Here is a 27,622-nt window from a genome sequence, read left to right on the forward strand (position 1 = left end):
TCACATACATCATAGCCTCTCTTAGCAAATCATCACACACTTCGGGAAAATCATGAAACAACTCTAAAACCTGATTAGCACATTCACTGGCGAGAACAAGTTGGGTAAGGGTGATTGGTTAGTACCCGAGGGGGATTCGTCTGAACTGATTGGTTTAGGCCATGAGGGGTGTACTGCTGAACTACTTGATTTCCCAACATGTTATCAACCACCATAAACTACTGGGACGGTCATCTGATATCCCAGGTATTTTCCCTGTCTTATTGCTATGGGTCCTCACTTAGCCTGACTGAGTCAGGGACACCTGGCGCAGCAGATCTCTCCTGTTATTTGTAGATAAACAACTCAGCAGGATGGGTATGTGCCTAGGAGTGCTCTGTGGGTCTTTCTAAGGACAAGGGTCACGCCCCCTTCCTTGGACAGGCTTTGCTCTGAGGTAGAGGCTGGTTTTTCAATTGGTTTAGGCTTCGAGGGGTTGCGAGAGCTTATATGCTAAACTGCAGGGTTGCCTAATCATGTTATCAATCACTGAAACTACTGGGAGGGTCACCTGGCATTTCAGATATTTTCCCTGTCTCACACTGATTGGTAGTTACTAGGGGGCTGCTATAGGTCCTCACCTAACGTAACTGAGTCAGGGACACCTGGCACAGTAGATTTCTCCTGTTATTTACAAACAACTCAGCAGGGTGGGTATGTACCTAGGAGCACTCTGTGAGTTTTTCCAGGGACAAGGGTCACGCCCCCTCCCTCTGGACAGGCCTTGAGGTAGAAGCTGGTTTCTCAAAAAATGGAGTCACATCAGTTTCTCAATACTCATATTGAAATCTCTGGGACACTATGAAAGCAGTTCTAAGAGGAAAGTTCATTGCATGGCGTTCATTCCTTATTTTCTTAATCCGACCCACTGCCTGCATTCAGAGAAATGTTTTGTGCTGTGCAGGTTGTGGTTTAGGGAAGAGGAATCCACCACAGAGACAGGGAAAGGAAGTGTCCTTGAAATCAAGGGAGGAGTGTTTCAGGGATTGCTTTCTAGACCTGTAACAGTGTCCAATTTATGCTTTGAAGATAGCACTTGCTGCTCTGCCACTGCAACTTATTTTTAAAATGAACATGTTTCTTTCTCTCCTCCTGCTCCTCCCTAATCTCTCCCCTCCCTAATCTCAGGGGAAACAGGATTACCTTTCTTCCTCATCCCAGGCAGAGTTATCTGTCCTTGAGCACACACCCACTACAGGAAAGAAGTAATCCAACTTGAGGGATGGTAGCAGAAGATCTCAGAAAAGACCATCTCCCAAATTAACAAGTGAATTACAACTCTAATAGAGAACACAAGGAATGTAGCCTTTGAGTCACCTCTTTAAAAGCCCCCTGTTCCCTGCTGATGGGCAGAGTCATAGCCTTTGGGAGAGGAGTCCCCTGTGTTTCTCCTTTGTTAGCAAAGCAATATACCCTTTTCCTTTTCTCAAAACTGTTCTTGTTATTGGATTGGCATTGGGATGAGGATCAAGCTTTCGGCAACAGTCTTGATGCTTTGACCAAATCCCTTGTCACTTTGAAACTTACATTTTTTTTTTCTTTTTCCCTATCTTCTTCTTCCTAATCTCTCCTAACCTAATCTCATTTTCTCTGATTCTCCTCTATAAAGATTCCCCTGTTCCTGCTGATGGGCAGAATCACAGCCTTTGGGACAGGAGTCCCCTATGCTTTTCTTCTGCTAGCAAAGCAGTAAACCATCTTTTTCCTTTTTCTCAAGACCCACTGGTTTGGAAGTTCCATGGTCTATTGTGGCCTTAATGTGATGTGTGGAGCTCTAGAAGCCCATCCCACAGCAGTGTGAAATATGTAAGCAGTAAAATGATAAGATGAATAGAAAATTAAAAACAGAGATAGCCAAGTATGAACTCTTCTTTGGAAAGATTTGGCTGAGAAGCGGAAGAGTAATTGCATGGTACTGTAACTGAAAGTAATTGCATGGTACTGTAACTTGTCCTCTATGCCAATCCAGTAATGAAAACAAGATCTTCAGGAACAGGAAAATGAATGTTTTATTGCTTTGCTAGCAAGGTAGAAACACAGGGGCTTCCTGTCCTAGAGCCTATGATTCTGTACATTATGGGGAATAGGGGTTTTTAAAAGAGGTGATTCAGAGAAAATGAGATTAGAGAGGAGACATCAAGAAGGGGAAGATCAGGGTAAAGAAGATCAGAGAGGCGGTTAGGGAAAAGAAGGTTGGGAAAAATAAAAAACATGGAAGTTTCAAAGCAACAAGTGATATAGTCGAAGCATCTAGTGAACCCCTGTTGCAGTACTTGTGGGGCAGTGCAACAGCCTGCAAGACAGGGACCAGTGCTTCTCCATACAGATTTGGCCAAAGATTCCAGGATGGTATGGTGTCCAATCCATCCTTTGCCTTATAGAAACAGGCTTCTGTAGCCAGGCAAATGACCCTGTTTCTTAAGTGCCACCTGCCCCACCTCCCCAAAATGTAGAAATATTTCAGCCAGAGATAAAGGCCAGGGATGAACTTTGCTCCAAAGTTCTCCATTCTTCAGGATTTTTTTTTTTTAACTATTAGTCTTCATGCCCACTGGTGACAAGCCAGCTCTGCCCTGCTGGGGGACACTTAGTCAGGAGCAGCTCCTCCAGCCTGTTGCTGCTTGACAACTGTTGGAGAGACCCTGGCAGACTATGCATGGCTAGACTAGCAAACACCTGGCCAGTTGCCTTTCTCCATGGCATTGTCCAAGTTCTACAGAAACTCCAGACTGGAACAAGTACCTGTTGGCATAGCTAAGACAGGTCTGCAGGTCCAGTGTGGCTGCCTATAGCCTGCTTCCTTGGCTGCTGTCTAGATGGCAGGTGTTGCTCTGTCCAGAACTGTCCCACAAAGCTGCGGGGTGCTCAGTAAGTCTGTCTACAACACCCTGAGCCAGTCTTGTCTTGGCTGGAGGACTTCCAGGAAACCTGAACCTTGTTTCATTGACCTTGAGTTTTAAATAGCATATGTGGTTTTTAAGTTGTGGGTGGCTGAGGCTCTCACCCTTCTCCCCACAAACCTAGCAGCCTACCTGGCACCTCTGGGATGAACAAGGCAACGAGTGGATGAATTGAACCCTGCGATTCCTTGGAGGATTCTTGACAGGTGCAGAGTCAAGGAGAGATTTTTGGCTTTGTTTTTCTAAGTTGGAAAGACTTGGTCATATTGATAATCAGGGTGAGGTGTGAGTGGTGGAAGACGGAGAGTTCCAGAACAGAAGACCATGCAGGAGGGTCCAGGGTGGGGAGAGTATAGAGGAGCCTGGACCTCCCCCTGGGCAGGAAGGGCTAGATTTTAGCAGCTCTATGGATTGGCATACCCTGGTCCCACACTATGCTGGAACGGAACTGGTGACCATGTGAGGTCCACTCAACCCTGTTAAACAGAGATTAACGTGCTTGCAGTCACATGTGAATGGGGCTAGCACCTGGTAGGCTCACTCCAGCCTTGGCCTCTAGCCACCCCAAGCCAATATACAGCTCTGACTCTGTCAGATGCTGCACCTATCCATGCCCGGGTCTTTAACTGTACAGGCCCTGGAACTGTGAACAACTAATTTCTGTTTTTTTCCACCGCCCAATTTGTGTATTTTGTTATGGGACTAGGACAGAAGTACCTCAGTATGTCTGTAAGAATCACTTCTTTATTCTTTCCTTCTTGGTGTTGATTTTATCCTTCTGCTGATAGCAAGGAGACTGCACAATTCCAGATGTTAAATAATAGAAGTTTTCTTAGGACTTGATTTTTGGACCAAAGAGCTCTGTCCCCCTCCCCCCAACTCCCCCTGCACAGCTTCTCAGCAGATTCTTTGTCTTTCTGGCCAGTGCCAGGTCACATGTGGCTCCTTACCATGTTTGGATCCCCAGTACTGAAATGAGGGTGGTTGAGAGTAAGAAATGTGGGTACCCAGATAAGACAAGGTTTATTAAGAAGAGCATCCCCAAAATGTGATGTTAGAATTTGAGATCTTCAAATTGCTACATAAAACATAAAGGTTGTCCATATTAATGGGGTGCTGCGCAATGTTTCAATACACATAACCATTGTGTAATGTTTAAATCAGAATAAACATATCTGTCTCTGCTGGTGGAAAAAATGCAAAACTCAGCAAGGTCCAGGAAGTGGACCTGGTGGGGCACAGGTGACTGAAGTGATGTGCAGATAAAGAACTGGAATTAGAAATATCTGCAGGTTACAAGCCTTGGCTTCTGGATGGGTTGTCCATGTGGATATTGAATGCACCCAGAATTATGGCAAGAGATGGAGGTGTAGCAAGAATCAGGGGCCATGGAGAAATTGTAGGTGACAGTGACAACAGTTAAGGAGGGTGAGGAGCCCTTTTTCTTCTCCCCAAACTGGGTTGATTATGAGCGCCTTCCTTGTGTGCAGGTCTTATCCCACTGCCCAGGTGCAGGTGGGTACTCACTGCTCACTTGTCCTGGGGCTCCAATCTCCACTGTTCTCCTTGCTTCCTGGATTCCCTTTACTTTTGTGTTTTTCTTCTTGGCTGCACACTTGTATCCCCTGGGGAGATTCTACTTTCTTGATGTCCAGGTCACACTGTCCAGGTACCATCAAAAAATAATCCAGAGTGGGAGGTTCAGGCCTAGCAGCTGCTCTGATAATTATTCACTTCTGTGCAGCCTGGTTTACCAACTGCTCTGCCTACCCCATCCCTGCCTTCACATCTTAAGAGGTAGCTGCAGCAGGTAGCTCCCTTTCATTGAAGAAACCTCTGTTGAGCCCTCCTCCCTCCATATACTGGGAATACAAAGGTGAGAAGCACATGCATGCCCACCCACCAAGACACTCAGCTAGGGGACGATAGGTGCTGGGGCAGAGGTCTTCAGGGACTCCGAGCATCCAGGAGTTGATCTTTACCCTGCACTGGGGGAAAGGAAGTCAAGGCTTTGCTCATCTTCATCTCCATTAGACCCCACAGCCAGCCAAGCCCACTTCGTGTATCCAGCCTGGGTTTGGAGCTGTTTTTCCTCAGTCACCACCAACTCTAAAATCTGTCAAAGCTCCATGAAGAGGGAGCAAGCCCTTTGTGTGATGGCTCCTGTACCCCTATCTAGCCTCAGTTCTTGCCACATGTCCTGCAGTGGACTGTACAGTCCAGCCTTCAATATGACTTAAAGTTCTCTGAAAGTGTCTCACCCCTCACACCCTTGGGCCTTTGCACATTCTGCTCTCTTGCCCTAGAAGATGCTTCCAGGACAATTTGGAGGAGAGCACCTGAGTGGAGGAAATAGTATGATGAACAGATACCTGGGACAGGACAATGGCTGTGCATGGAAAACCCTGTCGCCCAAGGATGGACAGTCACTGTATCTTGGACTGCAAGTGCCCTTTAGCATCAGTTTCTCCCAGAGAGCTTGTTAAACCACAAACTCCTGGTCCCAAAATGCTGTGCTGCCAGGGGCCTGAGATGGGGCTCAAGAATTGACCTATCAGACTTCCAGGTAGACCACTTGTGGAACAGTGTGAAGGCAGTAAGAGATGTGGCTAGAAAGGGGGGACTTTGGCAGAAAACAAAGATATCATCAGTATAGCACAGCAGGAATGTGACTTTTGCTTCTTTCCTTACTATGCACTTACTATGTTTCTGACTCCAGAAATACCAAAAAGAAAATGACATAGTTTCCAATCTCAAAGTTTTTCACCCCAGTGAAAGGAGGAAAGTAAGTCAAAGCATAGCTTTCTGCCTTTAGGTAAAATGGTGAATATTTATTATGGTTGGTTAGTATCCTCTTCAGATTTGAGCAATCAAGGAGACAGAACCACATTTGGGTTCTGCTCTTCTTGCTTTCTAACTGCAGATCTTATGTCCCATGAGTATGTTCTTTAGTTCCTTGGCCAGTAAAATTAGGGTGGTAACATATTATGCATCCAAAGGGTTGTTTTGCATATTGAACAGTTTCTGGTCCATAGCAAGGGCACAACCAACAATTGAAGTTACAATTATGATCATGCAAAGAACTCAGCCTCCAGGTTTGGGGGTATCTTTCTAGGAAATAATTCCTGACAGATGGGATTCATTGATGAGGATGGTTGCAGTGTCTTCTGTTCAGAATACTTAGGAAATAAAAGGCTAAAGAATAGTTAGGTCTCTGGCTAGTATGAGCTAGTGGCAGTAGGCCTGGATGATCTAAAAATATCAGTTAACAGGGACATCCATGCACCACTCATTTAATCCTCACAACAGACTAGTATGAGTTTTTAATTACTCTCCTGATTTTACAGGTAAGGAAACAAGTTAGATGAGTCTATTCCCACTCCTGGGGCAAAATACATAGTAAGACCAAGCTTTGGAGTCAGTCAGATGTGGCCATGAGTTCCGTGGCAGCCAATTACTGGTGTGTCCTTGAACACATGTGACATCTCCACATCTTCACAAGTGCAGTACCTGAGCAGTGCACAGCATGCAGAACACATACAGCAAGGGACCTACTCATAGCTGCTTGTGGCAATATGCAACAGAATCAGGGCCACTTTGAATGGATTGGGCTGGCAATGAAAAAAAACACACAAACACAGAAAGTACCTTTTTTTGGGTTCAGGATGGCTCTGCACTCTTGAGAATTAAGCTCCCATGCTGGAGGTCAAGGATAGCAAGGGAGGCAAGAGGCAAGAGGCAGGCAAGAGAGCGAGTACACCTGAAAACACCCTATTTATTGGGGAGAAGCCATTCATACTATATTCCACCCATATAAGGCAAGAGATTGGATTTCGGAGGATGGAATCTTGCTTGATGATGTCTTGTGGTCAGCAGTTTGATGACATCTTGAAGAGTCACACCCATCTCAGGTGTTGTGTGGGATCATAGGCAGTGAGAGAGAAAGGGCACACATACCTCGCCCAGCCCAATCACTCAGAAATGTCAGCCTAGTTCCATCATATACTCAAATGTGCATAGCTCACACACACAGCCCATGGCTGGACAGCGACAGTTGCCAATCACTGTGGCATGGTGTGAAGGGTGAATCCTGCAAATCTGAGTTCTTCCCTAGTTTATCCCCAAGCTTACAATCGCGGAAGAATTGTGAAACCTTCTTGAACCCATTTGCTCATTTGTAAAATGGGTAGAATAATATCAACTGAAGGGAACTGTAGTATAAAGCTACAGATGTTAAGGTCACAGTAGATGGTGGAGCCAGGGTCCTAACATGGGTCTTTATGCTGTCCACTGTCTGCTTTTTCCACTTCCCTGACTCACACAAAAATATTCCTCCTGGCCACAACCTGCCCCTGCTCCAGGGGTTGAGAGTCAGTAATGACCTTGACAATGGGCCTTCCCTACACATCTACCCTGGAGAGGGTTTCCCTCTTCTTCAAACCAGCATCTTACAACTTTGAACTTGGACTTCTGTTGACAGTTTTCCCTTGGGGAAAAAAGGAAACAGACTCTCCTTTTCCTTAGAAGATTTACCCCAGAACACTTATAATTGTAAATTTACATCTTATTGAGATGTAGGTACATGTTTTTTAAGAGCTAAAAAGGCCTGTTTGTGTATTTACAACCTGGAGCACTTTTTTTTTTTCTGGAGGGATTTGGGAATCATCTTCTAGAAATACTATCTTTGAGGAGGAAGTATCCCTATTGTCCAAGGAGGGCTGGGGTCCAATTTTCAGGGAGCACCAGGCTTCAAGTTGCAAACCTATCTCCTGTCCTAAATATATACATTTATTTCTGTTTTGGATGAAGGAAATTGGTAAACACAAGTGCCACATTAATTACCAGGGGACTTTAGGATGAACACTGTGACAGATGCTGTTAAGTCCTCTTCCTCCAGGACCATTCATGCAAATATACATGAGTTTGTTGGGGCAGGCCCCCTAATGGCTGTAGTTATGCTCCCCAGCTGCCTGCAGGCTGTGTTGTTTTTAGTGTGTAGCCAAGGCTGAGAACCAGCTACGTTATGGTTAATCAAGGCCAGAAACACTGTGACTCAGCACTGAGTCAAGGTCATAAACATTAACTTATGAAAATGTAGCTAGGGGCGGGGAGATGGGGGTTTGGCTAAAGACTATGGCCAGCTCCAAAGAAAGGATGACCAGTATTCCCACAGAGCCGCGCATCTTCTTTCAATTGCCCAGTCAGACCCTGGGTTCAGAACCTTCCCAGGGGTTTGAAAAACGATGGGCTTTCTGTCTTTGCAGTCTCCTCCCGGGGTTGCCTGTAATGCGCATCGCCTTCGGATTTCAAGCTTACTCAATACCCAGCTGTCCTGGAGAGTATCTTGCGGGGTTGGCAGGTTTTGTTTTCCACTGTAATCCGCCCCCCCACCCACCCCCGCCATATAAACAAGGGCTTTTGGATAGGGCTTTGGGAGAATTCGGACAACCTGCAGGAGCCTGGCCCTGGCATTTGCAGAGTGCGAGTACCGCCCTCAGCCTCGCGCATCCCTATTTTTAGCAGCAGAGACCTGGCGGTCACGTGACTGGAGCGTTTCCTAGCACCGCCGCGTTCCCGCCCCCGGCGCGCTGGGCGTGCAGCATCGCTGAGTGCGGAGTAGCAGGGCCAGCGGCTATGAAGGTCTGGAGCTCCGAGCACGTGTTCGGGTGAGGCGGGGCTGCGGGCCGAGGAGGGGTCTGCAGCGACCCCGGCTCCCGCCCTGGGCATCCCGCTAAGGACAGGCGCCCTCCTCTCCCCGGCGTAGCTGGGCGGAGTCCGGCGGAGCCTGGCCTGCGGCAGCTGGGCTGGGCGCTGCGCGGGGCTGCGGGCAGGGGCGGCAATCCTGGGGCGAGAGCCCGGCCACCGGGCGCAGGCCTCACCCGGTGCGTGCAGGCCTGATGGCAGCGCCGTGGCTCCCCGTGCGGGAAGGCCGGATGGCAGCGCCCTCTCTCTCCGGTGCGGGAAGGCGGACGCAGCGCCCTAGCTCTCCGGTGCTGCGGGGGCGAGGTCCCAGGCAATGATTCTGCAGAGCCAGCTCGGGCTTTGCCGAGATTGTGTAGAGCAGGCATCTTCAACATACAGCACCTCTTAGGCGGGGCCCAGGGGCCTCGGGCCCCTGAGGAAGCTGGGCCGGAGGAAGGCACCTGGGGACCACAGCCGTGAGCTTACTTGTAGGCAGGGAAGCCTCTGGCAGTCTAGGAGCTACTGGAAAGTGCCCTCCTGACCTGAGTGGTGGCCTTCTTCAGATCTTCTTCACTGATCTGAAGGCATTTTGTAATGTCTTTTAAAGGAACAAGATTTTTAAATTCCCCGACCCCACTTAGAGAAGCCTTTTGTTTTTGTGTGAGAGATTATTGCTTGAAATTGAGTTGTCATTCTTTGTCCTTTGTACATGTAAAGTCATACTAAATATTTACCAAGTACCTTGAAAACCTCTGAAAGTTTTTTTAAATTAAATCTTTAGATTTGATAGGATATATTATTTTGCACAGCTTGCTGCATTTCTCCGACTGTTCTCCCAGGGGTGTGCGTGAGTCATTCTCCTCTGGATGCAGAGGGAGAGGTTGAATTCGGTACATAGTGGGGTGATGGGGATCAGTTGCCTTGTGGGCCTGTTAAGAAGGACCACCCTAGTGGGTCTTGAAATGTTGGCTGCCCAGCGTCAGCTGTGAAAAGTCACTGTTGAAATTTTTGACAATTTTTGCAGTTGCCAGTCATTTAAATTTTTTTTTTTTCCCCGAACTGGGAATTGAAGCCAGCAATGTTCTACCACTGAGCCACACCCCCAGCACTTTAAATTTTTTATCTTGAGACAGGGTCTCACTAAGTTGCTTAGGCTGGCTGAACTTGTGGTCTTCCCGCCACAGCCTGCCAAATCAGGATTGTAGGTGTGAGCCACAATGCCTGGGCCCACTTAACTTTTAAGCTTTATTAAATATAATTTACATATCATTCGACTCCTATCTGTAATATAAGTCACCTGTTTTAAATAGTACAATTTCAGTTCCTTTCTTTTGTTTGTTTGTTTGATGTTGGGGATTGAACACAAGGCCTTGTGTATGGGAGGCAAGCACTTTACCAGCTGAGCTATATCCCCAGCCCTCCATAATTTCAGTATTTACAGAAAATTTAAATTTTTAGTAAGTTGTACAACCATCGCCATCATCCTGCAGACCCAGTCATCTCTCCTCACTGCTCTCCCCAAAGGCAGAAGAGATGATGGGTTTGGTGGAATCCTTGCTCTGGTGTGTGTGCCAAAGTCCAGTTGACTACATGTATGTACACGTATGCACATGGACATAGAACATACACATTCATTTTTTGGAAATAGATATCAATGGCATCACCTTGGACAGATCATTTGGCATTTTTTCTTCTCAACAGTAGGTTTTTAAGATCTGTCCATATTGATATCTATGTGATCTGATATCGGTATCAATAGATACCTATATCAATATGGATAGATACATACCTATCTAAGTACACATATAGGTGTGTGTGTGTGTGTGTGTATGTATATAGGTGTATAAATGTATGTATGGATTGATTATAATAGCTGTATAATATTCCATTATATGAATATGCCATATTTGTCCTTTGTCTTCTTGAAGGGACATTAAACAAATTTTCCCCTTACAAAGCTTATTGCAGTAGTCAGCCCTATGTCAAGGGCCCATTTAAGCCACTAGATCTCAGCTGTTCAACCCTAGGACCACTTTACAATTTTGGAGACCCCTAATAGTTTTGTTTATATGAATTATGTCTATTGACATCAACCATATTAAAAAATAATTTAAAAATATTAATTCATATAATGAACAATAACAGACTTATTGCACTAACATAACATTTAAAAAAAACTACATTTTTCAAAAACTGGCAGGAAGAGTGGCATTTTTAACACAATATTTGCAAGTCTGGATTAGCAGAAGGTAGCTTGATTCTCCACCTGCTTCTGTGTTTCGTGTTGTGCGGTTTTGTTTTGGTTGGAGTGTGTGGATGAATGCCAGCCTTACACAGGTATGTAGTTGGTAATTTGTGGCTTTTCCTTGCTGCTATGGCAGAACAAATGGTGACTTATTAAAAATTGTTACAAAATAAAATCTGAAACAAAACCATAGTGAGCAGAGGAAACAGCTCCATTCCATTCCAACCTCAGGACTGCCTGTGAGTGGGCCTTTCACCTGGGTGTGATTCAGTGACATTTGCACTGGTTGTTGGAACGCAGTGTTCACCTGTGTTGCAGAATGCTGCAGTCAACGTGCTCAAGGCAAGTTTCCCAGAATCCAGTTTTTGTCAAATTCTGTCTTTGACAACAAATACTACCACTGTTTGTCTTGAAAGAACAGGCTCAGTTTATTAATTTTCTAGAACAGTCTGCCAGATCCCAAGTTGGAATAAGCAGTACCCTTTTCTTCAGTTCTACTTATGTCTGTGTTAACTTCTGGGCTCATCATGTTGTAATTAATGGAATTATGTGCATAATTAATGGAATTATGTGTGCAGTTTATCCAGATACAGGCTTGGGTGGTGATTTGGTCTCCAGGGAGCTTGGTCTGCTGCAGAAGGACTCTGGTGCACTTCCTGTTGCCTCACACAGAACAGCACAGAGGGGTGTACATAGGGATTAAGTGGCAGTAGATTTAGTCGTTCTATCATTTCACCACAGATGTCCCTAAGAGGAGCTGACATTGTTTCTCTGAGTGTGCAGTGTTGAGCAACACAGTGGCTGGGCTGTGCTTTGGAGTCCTGCCTTGACCACTGGTGATAGTCTGGCACTTTCCCTCCATTGCTTTTGGAACATCAGTTTAAACGTCAGTATGGTGAAGGCTAGTAATGTCTCAGCAGTGCTGTGATAGTCATTTCCTAAAAGGGTTCTGGAGCCCAGGCTGTGGCCTGTCCTAAGAGCCTTTGGGCAGTAGGATGTAACTGACCTTTTTGTATTATTTGTGGCTACCTACTTTTTAAAAAAAAAGTTTTATTATGGAAATTTCAGAAATATATAAAATTAAACTAGAGTGCTGAGTACTTATGCCATCTCCTAGATTGTCCTCTGGAAGCCCCTCGGGTTTCACCTGTGTCCCCACTCTCTGCCCCTACCCCTGGGTGATTTTTGGCAAATTCTAGAGTGATGGAATTTTTTCTTCATGTAACACCCCAGCTGTGTCTAGAGAGAGCAGCCCCAGTGTGGAAGCCAGGATTGTCCTTACACCTTCCCTGGATTAGCCACCCTGGCACAGATGATGCCTGGTGTCTTTCTCATCCTGGGGGGCATGTGAAAGTACAACTGCATGGGGGACCCATCCCTAGGTGGGAGGCAGCAGAGTCCTCCCTCCCTTTGGGGACAGGGTTTGCATTCCCACCATTGTCTAGTGTATAGCTGGAACTGCTCCTTCTAAAAGTAAACTTCATCAAATTCCTCATCTTCCTAGACCTGGAGGTGGGAGTGTGTTGGCATGCCTGTCACCAGCCTTTCCAGATGAGTCACTTCTGTGACTGCTGTGCCCACCAGCACTCTGTGTCTATCATGCTCTTTCCATCCCTTGCTCATGCTAGACTGGAGCTTTGCCAGTTGAATGGGTATCAGACTGTTGACCCAACAGGAGTGCTACTGACTTGCTGCTTAGATCTTATAAAGATGTTATGGTTATTGTACCCTTTTCTTCAGTTTTACTTATGTCTATGGTAACTTCTTGGCTCATCATGCTGTAATTAATGGAATTATGTGCATATTTTAAGCAGGTTATATTATGTTTAAATCATCAACCAAAAAGATGCAAAAGTTTTATATAAAAGAACCATCTGTGATAAGTAATGCAAATTTGGGCTGGGGTTGTGGCTCAGAGGGAGAGTGCTTGCCTTGCATGCATGAGGCACTGGGTTCGATCCTCAGCACCACATAAAAATAAAGCAAAGATATTGTGTCCACCTATAACTAAAAAAAATTTTAAAAAATAAGTAATGCAAATTATCTCTTTGCATTTAGATAATTTTAGGCTTTATATTGGAAGATGTAGTCCATTCTGCTTAAAGTAATGACTTTTATGGAACTCAAACCAGAAGTCCATGGGTTGTTTATGGAGAAGGCCTTTCTTGTGATTAGGACCCTTTCTGCTTTTCAGGCATCTGGATTCTCTTTCCTTACCTAGATCTAGGGTTGAGTGTGTCTGTGCTTGGCTCTCAGGATGCTCTAGAGAGATTGAGACCAGCCAGTTCTCTGTGCCCCCAGCCCTTTATGTTAAAGCCAGTGGCTGCATTAACCTAGTGACAAGATTCTGTGGTTTGAAAACTGAGCCTATGCAGTTCCTTGTTAAAGAGAGGATTCTAGATTGGGTCCTCACAATTTATAGGCTACTGAATGCCATAGAAATAGGATAGGGATCTGGGAAACCTGGTTTTAATCAGGCCTGCTGCAGACTTTTTGACCTATACAACAAGAGTTGTATGAGAATAAAGTAAATTAATGGCCATTCAGTTATATTAAAAACGACATCAGATCTGGAACAAAACTCTAATATGGTCATAATTTCTGATATTGGATTTATTACTTCCATTTCTAGAACTTTATCCTAAAAAAAAGTTAGATACATTAGAAGACTACCTCCTATACACATCTACACTCTTCACTTCTGTCCTGACTGAATAATGCAAAATTGGTAGCAGTCAAAATAAGTTACCCTAAGAGACTGGTTGAATATTCATAGGATGACCTATTATACAGCTGTTAAAAATCATATTTTTGAAAGAAGATTTGTGATACAGGAAAATTTATCAGTTATAAGAAGTGCTCAATAAACTCTTATTGAGTATAATCCCAGTAAGTTTTTCTTTTTTTTTTTCTTCTTTCTTTCTTTCTTTCTTTTTGTACTGGGCTTGAATTCATGGGCACTTAGCCACTGAGCCACTGAGCCAGCCCTATTTTGTACTTTATTTAGAGACAGGGTCTCACTGAGTTGTTTAGCACCTCACTGTTGCTGAGGTTAGCCTTGAACTTGAGATCTTTCTATCTCAGCCTCCCCAGCTGCTAGGATTACAGGCATGCGTCACCATGCCTGGCAAATCTTTCTTTTTTGATGCTGGGGATCATCAGTTAAATTTTTAAAAAGATGAGTGTGTATGCACACATGCATTGTGTGTGCATGTGTGTATACCTGTGTATGGGTGTGTGCATGCACCTAGGGCTTAGGCAGGGTCCAAGCTTGCTATTCACAGTTGCCTGGGTGCATCTGGAGAGATAATGGCATTGTGGAGGTACATTCTTTTTGCAGGCATCCTGGGGAGCACATCCAGGATAGGTTGGCAGACTTGACAGCAGCCCCTCAGGGTTCTGGGGGAAGGTGCATGCCCATTATAGGGTGGTGGCCCTTCTGGTTGGCTCCATCAGATGGGCCTGAGGCCTGTGAGTTCAGAAAGCAGTGGCAGTGGTGTACCTGGTTTGGGGCTTGTCTGATGGCAGGAGACAGACCAGGGGGAAAAGTATTCACTTTTCTCAGTTGCAGGGCTCAGGGTCAGAGAGGGAAGTGGTGTCCTGTAGGGGAAGCTTTACAAAGAGCTTGAGGACACCTGGGGCCCCCACAGGCTCTGGGAATGTGGTAGGATTGTGAGCCTGTATGAGCAGGGGGGAGCATGGTGGAAGGTGACCTTTATATGGTCACTGTTCCTGTGGCCCACTATCTTCCCAGACTGGCTAGCCTCCAGGAAGCCGAGGTGTTTGTGCTGATGGAAGGGGCAGATGCATGTTAGAATGTTGCCATGGTTATTGTTGGAGAGGGCACCTTGTAGAAGCTTTTAAATTTCTTCACACTTTTCTTTATTTTTAAAAATTTGAACACATTTTTACAATAAAAGTGGCTGCTTGGGGCTGGGTTCGGTGGTGTTGGCCTGTAATCCCAGTGGCTAGGAAGACTGAGACAGGAGGGTTGCGAGTTCAAAGCCAGCCTCACCAAAAAAATTGAGATGCTAAGCAACTCAGTGAGATTGTGTCTCTAAATAAAATACAAAATAGGGCTGGGGATGTGGCTCAGTGGTTGAGTAACCCTGAGTTCAATCCCCAGTACCAAAAAAAAAAAAAAAAGTGGCTGCTTGGTCATATACCATTTAGAAGCTGGAACAAAGCAGAGCTGCTCCTCAGGACGTGGGGTCATGTCTTAATTAGACACATCATAGGTGACAATGATTGCCAGTTGAAAATACATCCAGTATGCCTACCCCACTCCATACCATGGTCTAGCTGCCTAAAATGTACTCGGAATAGTTGCCTTAGCCTACACCTGGGCAAAACCATCCAACACAAACCCATTTTATGATGAATATCAGAAAACACGAGCACTAAGTGTCTCATGTAACTTTATGGATACTGTACTGTAAGTCAAAACTAGAATGAATGGATATGCATTTGTACCTTAGTGAAATTGAAAAACTCCTAAATCCAGCTATGGTAAGTGGGGGACTTCTGTAGTTGATTTTTTTTTTTCCAATATTTAACCAATGATTTTATTATCATATTGGAAGTGAAAATTAGAGTTTAAAAAACTACAAAACATGATATAAAAATTGACTAAATAAGCTCTATATTACCAGGAAAATATATTTCACTTTGAAGGTCAATATTGAAAGTTGATGCATATATTTTTTTTTTTAATTTTTTATTGTTGGCTGTTCAAAACATTACATAGTTCTTGATATATCATATTTCACAATTTGATTCAAGTGGGTTATGAGCTCCCATTTTTACCCCATATACAGATTGCACAATCACATCAGTTACACATCCATTGATTTACATATTGCCATACTAGTGTCTGTTGTATTCTGCTGCCTTTCCTATCCTCTACTATCCCCCCTCCCCTCCCCTCCCCTCCCCTCCCCTCTTCTCTCTCTGCCCCCTCTACTGACATTCGTTTGTCCCCCTTATATTATTTTTCCCCTTCCCCTCACTTCCTCTTGTATGTACTTTTGTATAACTCTGAGGGTCTCCTTCCATTTCCATGCATTTTCCTGTAGTTGATTTTTGATAGCACTTGTTTGGCTGGGAGCAGATATAAGACAGGTGTGTTATTTATTATTATTATTATTTTTTGTACTGGGGATTGAACTCAGGGGCACCCGACCACTGAGCCACATCCCCTGCCCTACTTTGTATTTTATTTAGAGACAAGGTCTCACTGAGTTGCTTAATGCCTCACTTTTACTGAGGCTGGCTTTGAATTTGCCATCCTCCTGCTTCAGCCTCCCAAGCAGCTGGGATTACAGGCATTTGCCACTGCGCCCGGCAAGTTGTGTTATTTATTCTACAATAATATTCTTAGCTACCAGATGTCCAGGTGGTCATGTAGGACCCCAAGGCCAACTGGACGTTAGAGTCCAGCTTGTATTCACTGTGGCAGCCAGGCAGGAAGGCACACCCTGGTGCTGGCTGCCTAGGATTCTCTGTCCCCATGGAGCAGCACCAGGGAGGGCCACATACCATGGAGATGGGAGCATTTACTCACTGCAGGGACACCTCTTGCCAACAGTATTCTGCCTCCCTGAGTACAGATCGAGGCCTGGGAGAGGAAACAGCCTGGGTCAGAGGAAGAAAACCCTGCAGCCCAGGGCCCACCATGTGGCAACTGGGCTAGGGATGCAGGTGTGTGGGGGCCTGGTGCCAAGGGCAGCTTACTGTGGCATGCCAGGCTGGGTGTGGGAACTGCTCTGCCCCAGAGCCCACCAGCAGCAAGGCTCACAGAATCCAGGGTTGGGCCTGGAGTAGATTCTCTGCATAGATTAGTTTGGCTAAAGCGTTGAACCCCCAGGAAGGAGCACTGCATTGCGGCCCATTCCCTGTAGATGCAGCATCCTGCTCTGCGGCCCAGCGTCCCCAGGTTGCGACTTCTCTGGCTGACTGTGTTTCTCCCGCCAGCCACCCGTGGGACACGGTGATCAAGGCAGCCATGCGGAAGTACCCGAACCCGATGAACCCGTGCGTGGTGAGCGTGGACGTGCTGGAGCGCCGCGTGGATGGCCGTGGGCGGCTGCAGAGCCTGCGCCTGCTCAGCACCGAGTGGGGGCTGCCTGGCCTCGTGCGCGCGGTGAGCGCCCGCCCGGCCACCGCGTCTTGGGGCCACCGCGTCTTGGGGCCACCGCATCTTGGGGCCACCGCGTCCTGGCCGCGGGCCCCTGCGCCCTTCTCTGCCCCACCCTGCGTGCCCCATTGGGCGCAATAGCTTTATCTGCTTCTTCTGCTACGCTGCCTGCCGAGATGCCAAGGTGCACTTGCAGCTCAGGCTGTCGGCTCTCAGTCCTGGAGGCCAGAGCCCCAAGTCAAGGTGTCCGCAGGCGGGCTTCCTCCAGGGCCTCTGCGCCCCCTACCTACACATTGACTGTTTCCTGGGAAGGACACCACTCATCCTGCAATAGCGCACACCCATAGGACCCCATTTTTACCAAATGAGGTCTAGCAACCCGTCCTACTCACAATCTGAGGTCCTGTGGGTTGAGGCTTCAAAATATGGATTTAGAGGGGACACAATTCAGCAGATAATTGGAAGAGTTGCTCTGGAGGTCACTAAATGAGTAAATCTGGCCCCTTGTTGTTACTGGCTCTCTCAGAGACTCTTCCATGAGGGTTTGTACACCACAGCTTGGATCTGACATCCCTCGTGCCTGACCCTCCCACAGAATTCATCCCAGAGGCCTTCTCAGCAGAGGGGCCTTCTGGGCCACTTTGGTCCCCATCTCTCACCCTACTTTTTTGTCAAAGCATTAGTTACTGTCATGCACTCAAGCTCTGAACTCATTTAGTTTTTTCAACATCTGTCTCCTATGGGAATGGAAGTGTCCTGAAGACTAGATTTTGTCTATTGTGTCCATTTTCCAGTCACATCATTGTCCAGTAAATAGGTGAATTAATTAGCAAACGGAATTCTAGCATGTTACTATACTTGTTTCATTTTGTTTTTTAGATTTTGGGGACCAGTAGGACTCTGACATACATCAAAGAGCATTCTGTTGTGGATCCAGTGGAAAAGAAAATGGAACTTTGTTCCAGCAATGTAAGCAATGGCCTAGGAGAGCGGTGCTTAGCCGTGTCCTGGTGATGGTGCGTAGCGCCTTCATTTAATCTTACTTCCAGCTTGGCTCTGGCCTCAGTGAGCACTGAATTTCATAGGAAGTTCAAATTTATTTGAGTTTTTAAATTTGCTTTTTATTCTTTTTTTTTTTTTTAGAATTTTTAATATTTATTTTTTAGTTTTCAGCGGACACAACATCTTTGTTTGTATGTGGTGCTGAGGATCGAACCCAGGCCGCGCACATGCCAGGCGAGCATGCTACCGCTTGAGCCACATCCCCAGCCCTACTTTTTATTCTAATATAATAAAGACAGGTGTGGTGGCATATTCCTGTAATCTCAGCTTCTTGGGAGGCTGAGGCAGGAGGATTGCAAGTTTGAGACCCATATCAGCAACTTAGGGAGTCCTTCAGCAACCTAGTGAGACCCTGTCTCAAAATAAAAAAATAAAGCACTGGAAGTGTGGTTCAGTGGTAAAGTGCACTGGGCTCAATTCTCAGTTAAAAAAAAAAATTAAAAGGCAAAAACAAATACAATAAGCATGTAGAAAAATGCACATTTCCAATTAAGGGAACCAAGTCTGTGAGCTGTTTGTTGCTCCATGGTGTGATTATGGATGACGACAGTGGACTGTATATTTCAGAAAAGCCAGAAGAAAGACTGTGTGCTGTAAACACAAAGGGTAACAACCACTGGAGGAGACACTGTGCCAACCTGACGTAGCCCTCTCACAGTGTGTGCATGTGTTGTATTTGACATGCCAGCCCATGAAGATGCACAGTATTCAGGTGTCACTTAAGAGGGATAAGACAAACAAGGCCCATGTTGATGACTGTCACCACATGAACACACTGGCTGGCAGATGAGGTGACAGGATACAACTAGGCCCCGGAGCCCCTGGGCAACCTGGGCAACAAAGAGAGACCTGGTCTCAAATAACAAACAACAAACACTGTCTTGATTCCTAGAAGCAGATGTGACTTTTAGTGGTTTTTCAGTTATTTTTGTTTTTGTGGTACTGGGCTTGAACCCAGGGGTGCTCTACCACGAAGCTACATCCTCAGTCCTTTTTATTTTTATGAGAAAGGATCTTACTCAGTGGCCCGGGTAGCCTTGACCTTGTGATCTTCCTGCCTCTGCCTCCAGGTCACTGGGAGTACAGATGTGTGTCACCAAGCCTATTTTGTTTTGTGTTTTTGCAGTGCTGGGGATGAACCCAGGGCCTTGTGCATGCCAGGCAAGAACTTTGCCACTGTGCCACACCCTCAGCCCTACTGGTCATGCTGAAAGCCATGTTCTCTCTTCACTCCTCTTTTACTACTTTTAATTAAAATTGTGTAGATGCATGTTGGGGAAAATGCACAGGATAGGAAAATGGCTCATTTTACAAATATCACTTATTCTTAGTAACCACAGAAACGAGCCATTCTGGGAAAAACCCCATCCCAGTACTCCTCTGTGGAGCTTTACTTCTCCATCATCCCCCTTTTCTGGTTTGCCTGCTTTGTCCCTTGGGCCACAGCACTGGTTGGAATCATTCATTGATTGGTTCCACTAACCACATCAGGAGTCTGCTGTCTGCCAGGCATCATGCTAGGGGCAGGGAATGCAAGACAGATACTCCTGCCCTCGCTGGTGTACCACCCCATGTGCAGCATGACCAACCTGTGCAGGTGTGTAAACAGTAAGGGCAAAAGCCCCCGATGGGGCCATGAGGTAACCTTGTAGGGGAGCTAAGGGGTGGCTGGGGTTTGAAGACTGCAGGCGTTTCCCAGAAACTAGCAGGTGTACCCTAGTATCAGAACACAGATGGGCCGGGCAGGCAGAGGCTGGCTAGCTGTGGAGGAATAGGGAAAGTACAGGATTTTAGTGAAATTATTATATGAGCAGAAAATAAGTGTTTATCACTGCTGAAGGGTTATCTTGCTTTTGACAACTTAAACTTTTTTTTTTTTTTTTTAATGGTCTTGCTAGGCACAGTGGTACATTCATGAAATCCTAGCTACTTCAGAGTAGGGAGGATTAAGGATTGCTAGAGGCCAGGCGATGGAGACCAACCTGGGCAACAAAGAGAGACCTGGTCTCAAACAACAAACAAAGGTTTTGTGTTGGAACTAGCTCTTGGAGAAGAGGGTTCTATACTAGGTTGCTGAAGGACTCCCTAAGTTGCCTCTCCTGCATAAAAATTCCAGCACTTCCTGGTCCTGGGTGGGAGCCAACCGGCCACATGTGGCTATTTGAACAAATTAATTGGAATGAATGAAATTAAATCCCATTCTTCAGTCACACTAGCCACATTCTAGGTGTTCATTCACTTCATGTGTCTGCAGCCACCACGTCAGGGAGTACTGTCAGCTCCTGTTCACAGTGCTGTGCTGGAGCACCAGTTCTCCAATAGGCCAAAGCAGAAAACCTAGCTGAATGAGGCACTTGGCTGTTTACAGGAAGTGATGTTGAGGAGACAAGGCCTCCACAGTCTTTATGTGGCTACTGGGGTCTGTCCCATGCAGTCCCAGGAGCCAGGGCCTCAAGACCTGGTTCTGGTGCAAGGGGGAAGAGAGCTTGCTATTGTTCACATGGGCACTGTCCTTTCCTGTACCTGCTGGTGCATCTGATAGCTTGGAAGTACCCTGGATTCCAGAGCACTGGCACAGAAGAGATGCCAGCTGCCCACAGGAAGAGCTGAAATATGGTGTCCCTAGAACGTGATGTGGTTGGGCCTTTGGTGCCTATGTGTTTGCTTTGGCTCTGCTCAGTGTTAATTTTGGGGTGGAAGAATATGGGCAGATGGTTTGGGAAGAAGTACAAGAGAAATAGAACTTAAAGCTATTGTTTTTTTTTTTTCTTTTTGAAGATCACACTCACAAATTTGGTGTCAGTGAATGAGAGGTTGGTGTACACACCTCACCCGGAGAACCCTGGAAAGTGAGCCTTCTCATCCTGGGATTTGCACATAGAATAGCAGAGGTGGGGGAGCTCCCTTTTCCACTTCTTCACCTATTCTCTCCCGCAGGACTGTGCTCACACAGGAAGCTATCATCACCGTGAAGGGGATTAACCTTGGCAGCTATCTGGAAAGTCTCATGGCAAACACGATATCATCCAATGCCAAGAAGGTTTGTACCAGTGTGGGGCTCTGTTTGTGGTCTGAATATTAAGTGCCAAGTGAAGCAGGAGACATTTTTAGTGCTATAAGTCCTCCTAGGTGCTGGGGCTCTCCATCAGTAGCTGAGCTTATAATTCCACAGCATTTCCCACAGTTACATTCAAAACCAGTGGCATTGGAAGGCTGGACAGGGCCTGAAGGGCAAAATGTCTATGGCCAGGGGAGCCATAGGGCTACTCTCCTTAGTAGGGAAAGTAAGGGGCAGACCTGGAGTATAAACCCAGCCAGGGCAGCTACCCCTTCAAGAGAGCCCAAATTCTGGAGGTTCTGCAAAAGCACACAAGCTCACCACATGACACTAGGAAATGGTGTGCTCTGACGCTGTCAGGCAGCATGTTCTGTACAACAGGTACCAGGTGCTGTGCTTGAGTGCCCCAAGCTGTGGTGCCCACTAGCAGGATTTGGGAGTGAGCTCTGTGGAGGTCTCCATCTGTGCCCAGGGGCTGGGGTAGAGGCAGAGATCAACCTGGGAGTCCAGATGTCCTTCCCCTCCATCAGATTGGTGGAATGAGCTTGGAAGTTGGGAAGGGAGAAGTTCCTCAAGTTAAAGGTGGTTCTTGCCAGAGCAGGGCCTTTGCTTTCCACCTTGGCTCACTTCACGGCTCATGTCTTCCCCTGGTCCATTCCTCCCACCCTGGCTTCTCCATTTTCATTTTCTGAATCAGTTGGGCTGTCCTTCCTTTCCTTCTGTTACAGAGCTGGGGCCTTCTGAGAAACTGAGGCAGTATGAAGACCCCCCCCCCCCAAGCCCTGATTCTTGCAATCAAGTCAGAAAGATTTTAGGCATGTCACTTAGAGTGACAGAAATGAGTTTATTGAAGGAATAGGAAAAGGGAAAGGGAACACTCTCAAGGGAGAGAGTGGGTCCTCGGAGAGGAGAGGGGCAACTTGCCTCTCCTGCATTCATTTTATTGGGGATCCCAGAGAAGTTTCCAATGTTCCACCCAGGTCCACCTCTTGACCTTTGAATGACAGCAGGGTAACATCAGACTTCCACGTATTCACTGCCATGGCAACTCTAGGTCACCTTGGCCCGTGCTGATTGGTTCTAACTGGATCCTTAACCATACATTCTTATAGATTTTATTGTTAGGAGGAATTATCCTTATATCCTGGAGTTTCAGGATCTGGTTATTACCAATAATAATGTCTGGGTGCCTCTGATGAACATTATTTTGGGCTTGGATTTCTTCTGCAGATAATAAGTAGTTTGCTGAGGAGTGTGACATAGTCTGTCCTCTTAGACCAGCGAGGATGCATGTAAATTGCTTCTTGGAAAAGAAAGCATCTGGGGGTCAGCGCAGTGGGCCCATTTTATAGAATTGTTCTCTTGACCTCATGTTCCCTCCATCCTCACCTGTCTGTCCCCTGACATTTCCATGCTTAAGTCACCAATTGGTGAAACCACATTTGGCCTGCATTTTAACTAGTTGCAAATAGAAGAGCCTGCCTACCCTATTATTATTTTTTAAAAGAAAAATTAGATCTGAGGCAGGCTCTGCTGTACCCACCTGTAGTCCCAGGAACTCAGGAGGCTGAGGCAGGAGGATGTCAAGTTGGAGGCCACCTGGGCAGCTTTGTAAGACCCTGTCTAAAAAAATGAGAGGGGCTGGGGCTGTAGCTCAGTATAAGAGACCCTGGGTTCAGTCACCAATACCACCCCCATCAAAAAAAGAAAAGTCCAGATTTGAGAATTGTAGGCAGTTACTTTGCTCTACTCAGGGGAGGTGGGGCAGGAAACGTGTGGAGTTCTCATGGAGGATATGCCCCTCAACTTCATGTCCTCAGGTGCTTGGCTTCAGAAGTCGACTGGAACAAAATATTCCAGGAGGGTGGGGACAGGGGCTGCCCAGTGATGTAAAGCCCCCTCAGAGCTTCGTGGAGAGCAAGCAGGGTGAAGGCAGAGGAGCCACATTGGCTTTCTTTTACTTCACTTCCTAAGAGGTGGTGTGTGAAAGGCTTAAGGAGTCACTGCCTGTACCTAGGAGGAAAAGAGTCATCTTCTCTGCTGGAACTGCCTTTTGCCACCAAGAAGGCAGATGGGCTAGTCTTTCCATATGCCTAGGAACAGCTGGTAGCCTTGTGTAGATGGGGTGGGGGTGGGGTGCAGGTGGGCCTGTGGCCGGGGCCCCCCTGGCCTCTAGGCAGCAGGCTCAGGGTTGGGACTTGGGACATCAGGGTTGCATTTGCAAACCTCTGGGGGAATGAGGACCTTCTGTGTTATACTAAGGGGGTGCCAAGGCTGGGAAAGCTGGAGCGAGGGTGTCAATTTACTAAGATGGTAGAGAAAACATTCCGGCTGATTCTGAGCTTGAGGGCGATGCTGGACAGGTCGCTGCTGTGTCTTCACCACAGTGTCGCCCCTCTCCTGCTGCCTGCGCAGGCCCGCAGCGGAACTCACAGTGGACCTTGTTCTGTGTTGCTGCAGGGGTGGGCTGCTATTGAGTGGATAATCGAACATTCTGAAAGCGCTGTGAGCTAACAGGCGTGGACCTGCACTTCGGGATACACGGTGGTCACGGCAGTGCTCGTGATCCTGGTACAGATGTTTGGCGTTTCATTAACCGCGTGCATGGGGCGTGTGCAAGAGGATGCTCAGGAGCCCGCTGCGCTCCCCTCCGGGCCTGTGCTTCTCAGTGTCTGCCCCCAGGTCGAACCCTCCAACCCCACTGCTTTGCACTTGCTTGCTTCATGCAGGATGTGTTTTCCGGGGACACTTGAGCTGCTGTCCTCTGGTGCCTGCAGGTTCCTCCTGCAGTGCGCAGCTAGTGAAGACCCCTCCTTGGGTAGGTCAAGATGGGCTTAAAGGCTCTTCTGAGGCGAAGAGATTTCATTTGGGGTAAAATTTGTTCTCTTTTTTTTTGGAGCTGGGGATGGATCCCAGGGTCTCACACTTCTACCCCTGAGTTCCATCCCCACCCCATACATAGTCTGTCACCTGCCAGAGCCAGTGTTTAGCCCCTGCCTGCTTCTCTTCAGTGGCAGAACTATCCCTGGCATGTCTGAGAGTGTCACAAGCATTGCTTGATTTGTGCCTGTGAAATTGATACTGGGTGCCCAGCACCCTTGGCCACGTCTCACTTGGGAAAGGAGACCAGAGCCCTGCCTCCCTTTGTCCAGGGACTCCTCATGCTCCTGGTCCCCGTCAGGCTGCTGGGCTGTGCTGCTCTGGGCCCAGCTCCCCATTGTTTGTCCATCTGTCTGTCCCCAGCCTGCCTGCTCTCGTTTGGCCGTCCTTCAGCCAATAAGCTGCCTGGTCCTGGTGTCTTTAAGAACTTGTTGCTGATTTTGCCTCAGTCACTGAAGCTGCAGTTTGCCAGTGACCTTGACCTTGAATCCAAGGCTGAGAGCTGCCACAGTCTTTCCTCTTCCCTGGTGGCACTGAGCTGAGCACTCTCAGGGAGGTTACCAGGCTGGTGTTGCAGTGTGTGTGTGTGTGTGTGTGTGTATGTGAGAGAGAGAGAGAGAGAGAGAGAGCGAGCATTGATGTGAGTCATGGCTCCTCAGGTTCTGTTTCCTCCAAAGCCAGAGCTAACCTGCCTCCATCTTCAACCAGATTCCTGACCCAAAAACTCCAAGAAGACAGGAAGGAAGAGAACGAAGATGGAGAAAGGCGAGCTAGACGTGGCTCCGGCCTGTCTGGAGGGGAACCTGCTGGCACGGAAGCCCTGGTGACCTTGGAGCAGCCCTCAGCGTGCAGGCTGCAGTCATGGGCATGCGGAGGCTGCAGGAGTGCGAGAACCCCAGGCCAGTCCACACCATGTCGCCACTGTGCCCTGGGCCTGTTCTGGGCCTTTGCTGCCTTTCCCTGGCACGGCCCCCAGCGCTTTTACTGGGACCTTGCTGCGAGAGCTCCTTCTTATGTCCCCACTGAGCCCTGTCCCTCTGCAGAGCTGACACTGTCCCTGCCCTCCACCTGCATGTGCCCTCCATGCTTCACAGAAACAGTCTCTGATCCGGAAGCTTCCTTCTGCCCCAGGTCCCCTCTGCACCCCTTGGCAGGGAGCTCTGCTCAGATGTCACTTCACACTGATGGGAGCTGAGCCCTGGGAGCCACTGGACTTGCTGTGGGGTCCTGTGGGCTGGTGGGTTTGTGGTCAATTACCAAATGTCTTTTCTCTGGAGTGGTCTGACTTCTGACGAGACTCCCCAGCTCCTGGGGAGGGGAGGAACACAGTGGCCTCCCACTTCCTACAGGCTGGGCAGCAATTCCTCGATCCTGGCACTGCCCTCTTGGGACACCTGGGGTGTGGGACCTGCTGGGCTCTCACTGGTGGCTTTGGGCCCTGCCTGGGCTGGACTGTCCCTGTCTACACCACCAGCCCCAGCTCTGCTCTCCCGCTATAACTGATGGCCTCAGGGTGCCAACACCTCCAAGTTTTTGAAGTTTGTTTTCCTGGTTTTCTCCTCATAGTTTCATGGACATTTCAGGGATCAGGGCAAAAGGCTTTTTCTCAATGTTTTGAAATCAAAGTTTAGAACAATACTAGTTAAAAAAAAAAAGTCAAAGCAGCCCATATTTAATTGGTTAGAAGAAAAGCACAGGACTGTGTTGAACAGAGTCCTCAGCTCTCCCTCTGCAGGTGAACTCCCCCACCCTGTTCTCACAGACCCTTCCAGAAATTCTCCGTGCCTGTGAAAGTTCACATGTGGGGTTTGATCTTTCCCTTCTTTCATTAAACTTAGATAGGATCGTGCTGAGTGTACTGTTTTGTGACTGTCTTTTTTTCCTACTTTTTTTTTTGTGTGTGTTGTTAGGGGGGTTGAACTCGGGGCACTCGACTACAGAGCCATATCCCCAGCCCTATTTTGTATTTTATTTAGAGGTTTCACTGAGTTGTTCAGTGCCTTGCTTTTTGCTGAGGCTGGCTTTGAGCTCCCAGTCCTCCTATTTTGGCCTCCTGAGCTGTCGGGATTACAGGTGTGCGCCACTATGCCTGGCTTTTTTTCTCCTTTTTTTTAAACATATTTATTTATTTATTTATTTTTTTAGTTATTGGCAGACACAACATCTTTGTTGGTATGTGGTGCTGAGGATTGAACCCGGGCCGCACACATGCCAGACGAGCGTGCTACCACTTGAGCCACATCCCCAGCCCCCTTTTTTTCTCCTTTTTAAACATCATCTTGAAGGTCCTTTGGAGGATTCCCCCTGGAGGATTCGCTGCATGCACCCAGCCCTAATCCCTGGGGCCCCGAAGGCCACATTCACTGGCTCTGCTGTGCCCAGTCCACTGGTGGGTGAGGAGGGACAATCTCTGGGTCACTGTACCCCACTCTTTCCAGTGCAGCCTCTTGTTGCCAGGTTTCAGGATGACTCTGTCACTTCACAGGGTCATTGTCTAAGTGTGTCACCTTGGGAGTTGTGTTCTGGAGGGAAGCATGTGAGGCTGTGATTTGGAAAGCATGTGCTGAAGGCTGGATAGTGTCAGGGCAGCTTCTCTGATCTGTGCAGTGGTGAGGCCGCAGAGGTCCCGGGTGTTTTTGGAGTAAGATGGCATTTTTAGTGTGAGGGCTGTTGTAAATGTCAGTCAATTGATTCTGCCCAACTTCTGGCAGCTTGAGGGAGGTGAAAACAAGCCCCTGCATGCACCGAATTCTCAGTCTTCCATGCTTTCAGTTTTTGTTGTTTTTTTCCCCCCAAATTTCAGTTTGGTTTACTAGAGTGTCAAGTAGGTTTACAAGTACTGCACTCATCATTCAGCTCACAGAAGGCCAACATTAAGGGAGATATTTTTCTCCAAAAGAGATAAGCTTTCAGAATCTTTAATATGTTAAAATTACACAGGCAAAGATAAAACCTCATGTCCCATTCCATACCCCTTCCTGCTTCCTGCTGTTGTACAGCTTGCTGCAAATGGGAATTTTAGTTGTTTGAATAATGGTTTAAAAGTCATCCCTTGCTCATTAAATTAATTTTGAGTAAAACTGGATGAGACTTTTCTTTATGCTTTCTTCCTTACCCCAAACAAATAGAAAACACAGTGCTCATACTACAAGATCAAATGCAACCATAAACCTTGGAGGTGAAATTCAAGTACAAATTCCCTCCCTTGGGAATGTGGACACCAGACCAAGGAGATCAATCTGGAGGACCCCAGTGGAGCCCGTGTGGGCACTATGTAGCAGATTGGAGCACACCTGTAGAGAGGGTATTTTTAATTTTTATAACTTTTTTTTTTTTTTGGTACTGGGGATTGACCCCAGGGGCACTTTATGATTGTGTTACAACTCCAGTCCTTTTATTTATTTATTTATTTATTTTGTTTTGAGACAGGGGCTGGCTAAGTTGCTGAGGCTGACCTCAGACTTGTGAACCTCCTGCCTCAGCCTCCACATTGCTGAGATTATAGGTGTGCACCACCACAACCTGGCTTACTTTTTGTAACTTAGTCACTAATAAGCGGCACCTGTCAGCTGTAGAACCTTCTAGTGAAGTTACGGGTGCTCATGGGGATGGATGAGCTT

General features: G+C 47.1%; 1 protein-coding gene across 1 annotated transcript; it reads left to right on the plus strand.

Moving 5' to 3' along the window:
• The first annotated feature begins 8,530 nt into the window (after positions 1 to 8,530).
• On the plus strand, positions 8,531 to 27,097 carry Prelid3a (PRELI domain containing 3A). The gene is made up of 7 exons (XM_046421453.2): positions 8,531 to 8,605; positions 16,840 to 17,008; positions 17,882 to 17,971; positions 20,843 to 20,913; positions 21,002 to 21,104; positions 23,583 to 23,693; positions 24,711 to 27,097. Exons 1-6 carry the CDS (start codon positions 8,574 to 8,576, stop codon positions 23,634 to 23,636), a joined length of 519 nt encoding a protein of 172 aa, XP_046277409.1. The 5' UTR covers positions 8,531 to 8,573; the 3' UTR covers positions 23,637 to 23,693; positions 24,711 to 27,097.
• The last annotated feature ends 525 nt before the right edge of the window (positions 27,098 to 27,622 follow it).

Source organism: Marmota monax, unplaced genomic scaffold (assembly GCF_021218885.2).
Source record: "Marmota monax isolate L192 unplaced genomic scaffold, Marmota_monax_Labrador192_F-V1.1 WCK01_AAM20220418_F8-fsc00254, whole genome shotgun sequence".
Classification (NCBI taxonomy): Eukaryota; Metazoa; Chordata; class Mammalia; order Rodentia; family Sciuridae; genus Marmota; species Marmota monax.

Bases quoted from the DNA above. Each gene is read 5' to 3' on its own strand.
- Prelid3a (XM_046421453.2), top strand. From the start codon at position 8,574: ATGAAGGTCTGGAGCTCCGAGCACGTGTTCGG. The intron at 8,606-16,839 runs GTGAGGCGGGGC...TTCTCCCGCCAG, and splicing joins AGCTCCGAGCACGTGTTCGG to CCACCCGTGGGACACGGTGA. The intron at 17,972-20,842 runs GTAAGCAATGGC...TTCTTTTTGAAG, and splicing joins TGGAACTTTGTTCCAGCAAT to ATCACACTCACAAATTTGGT.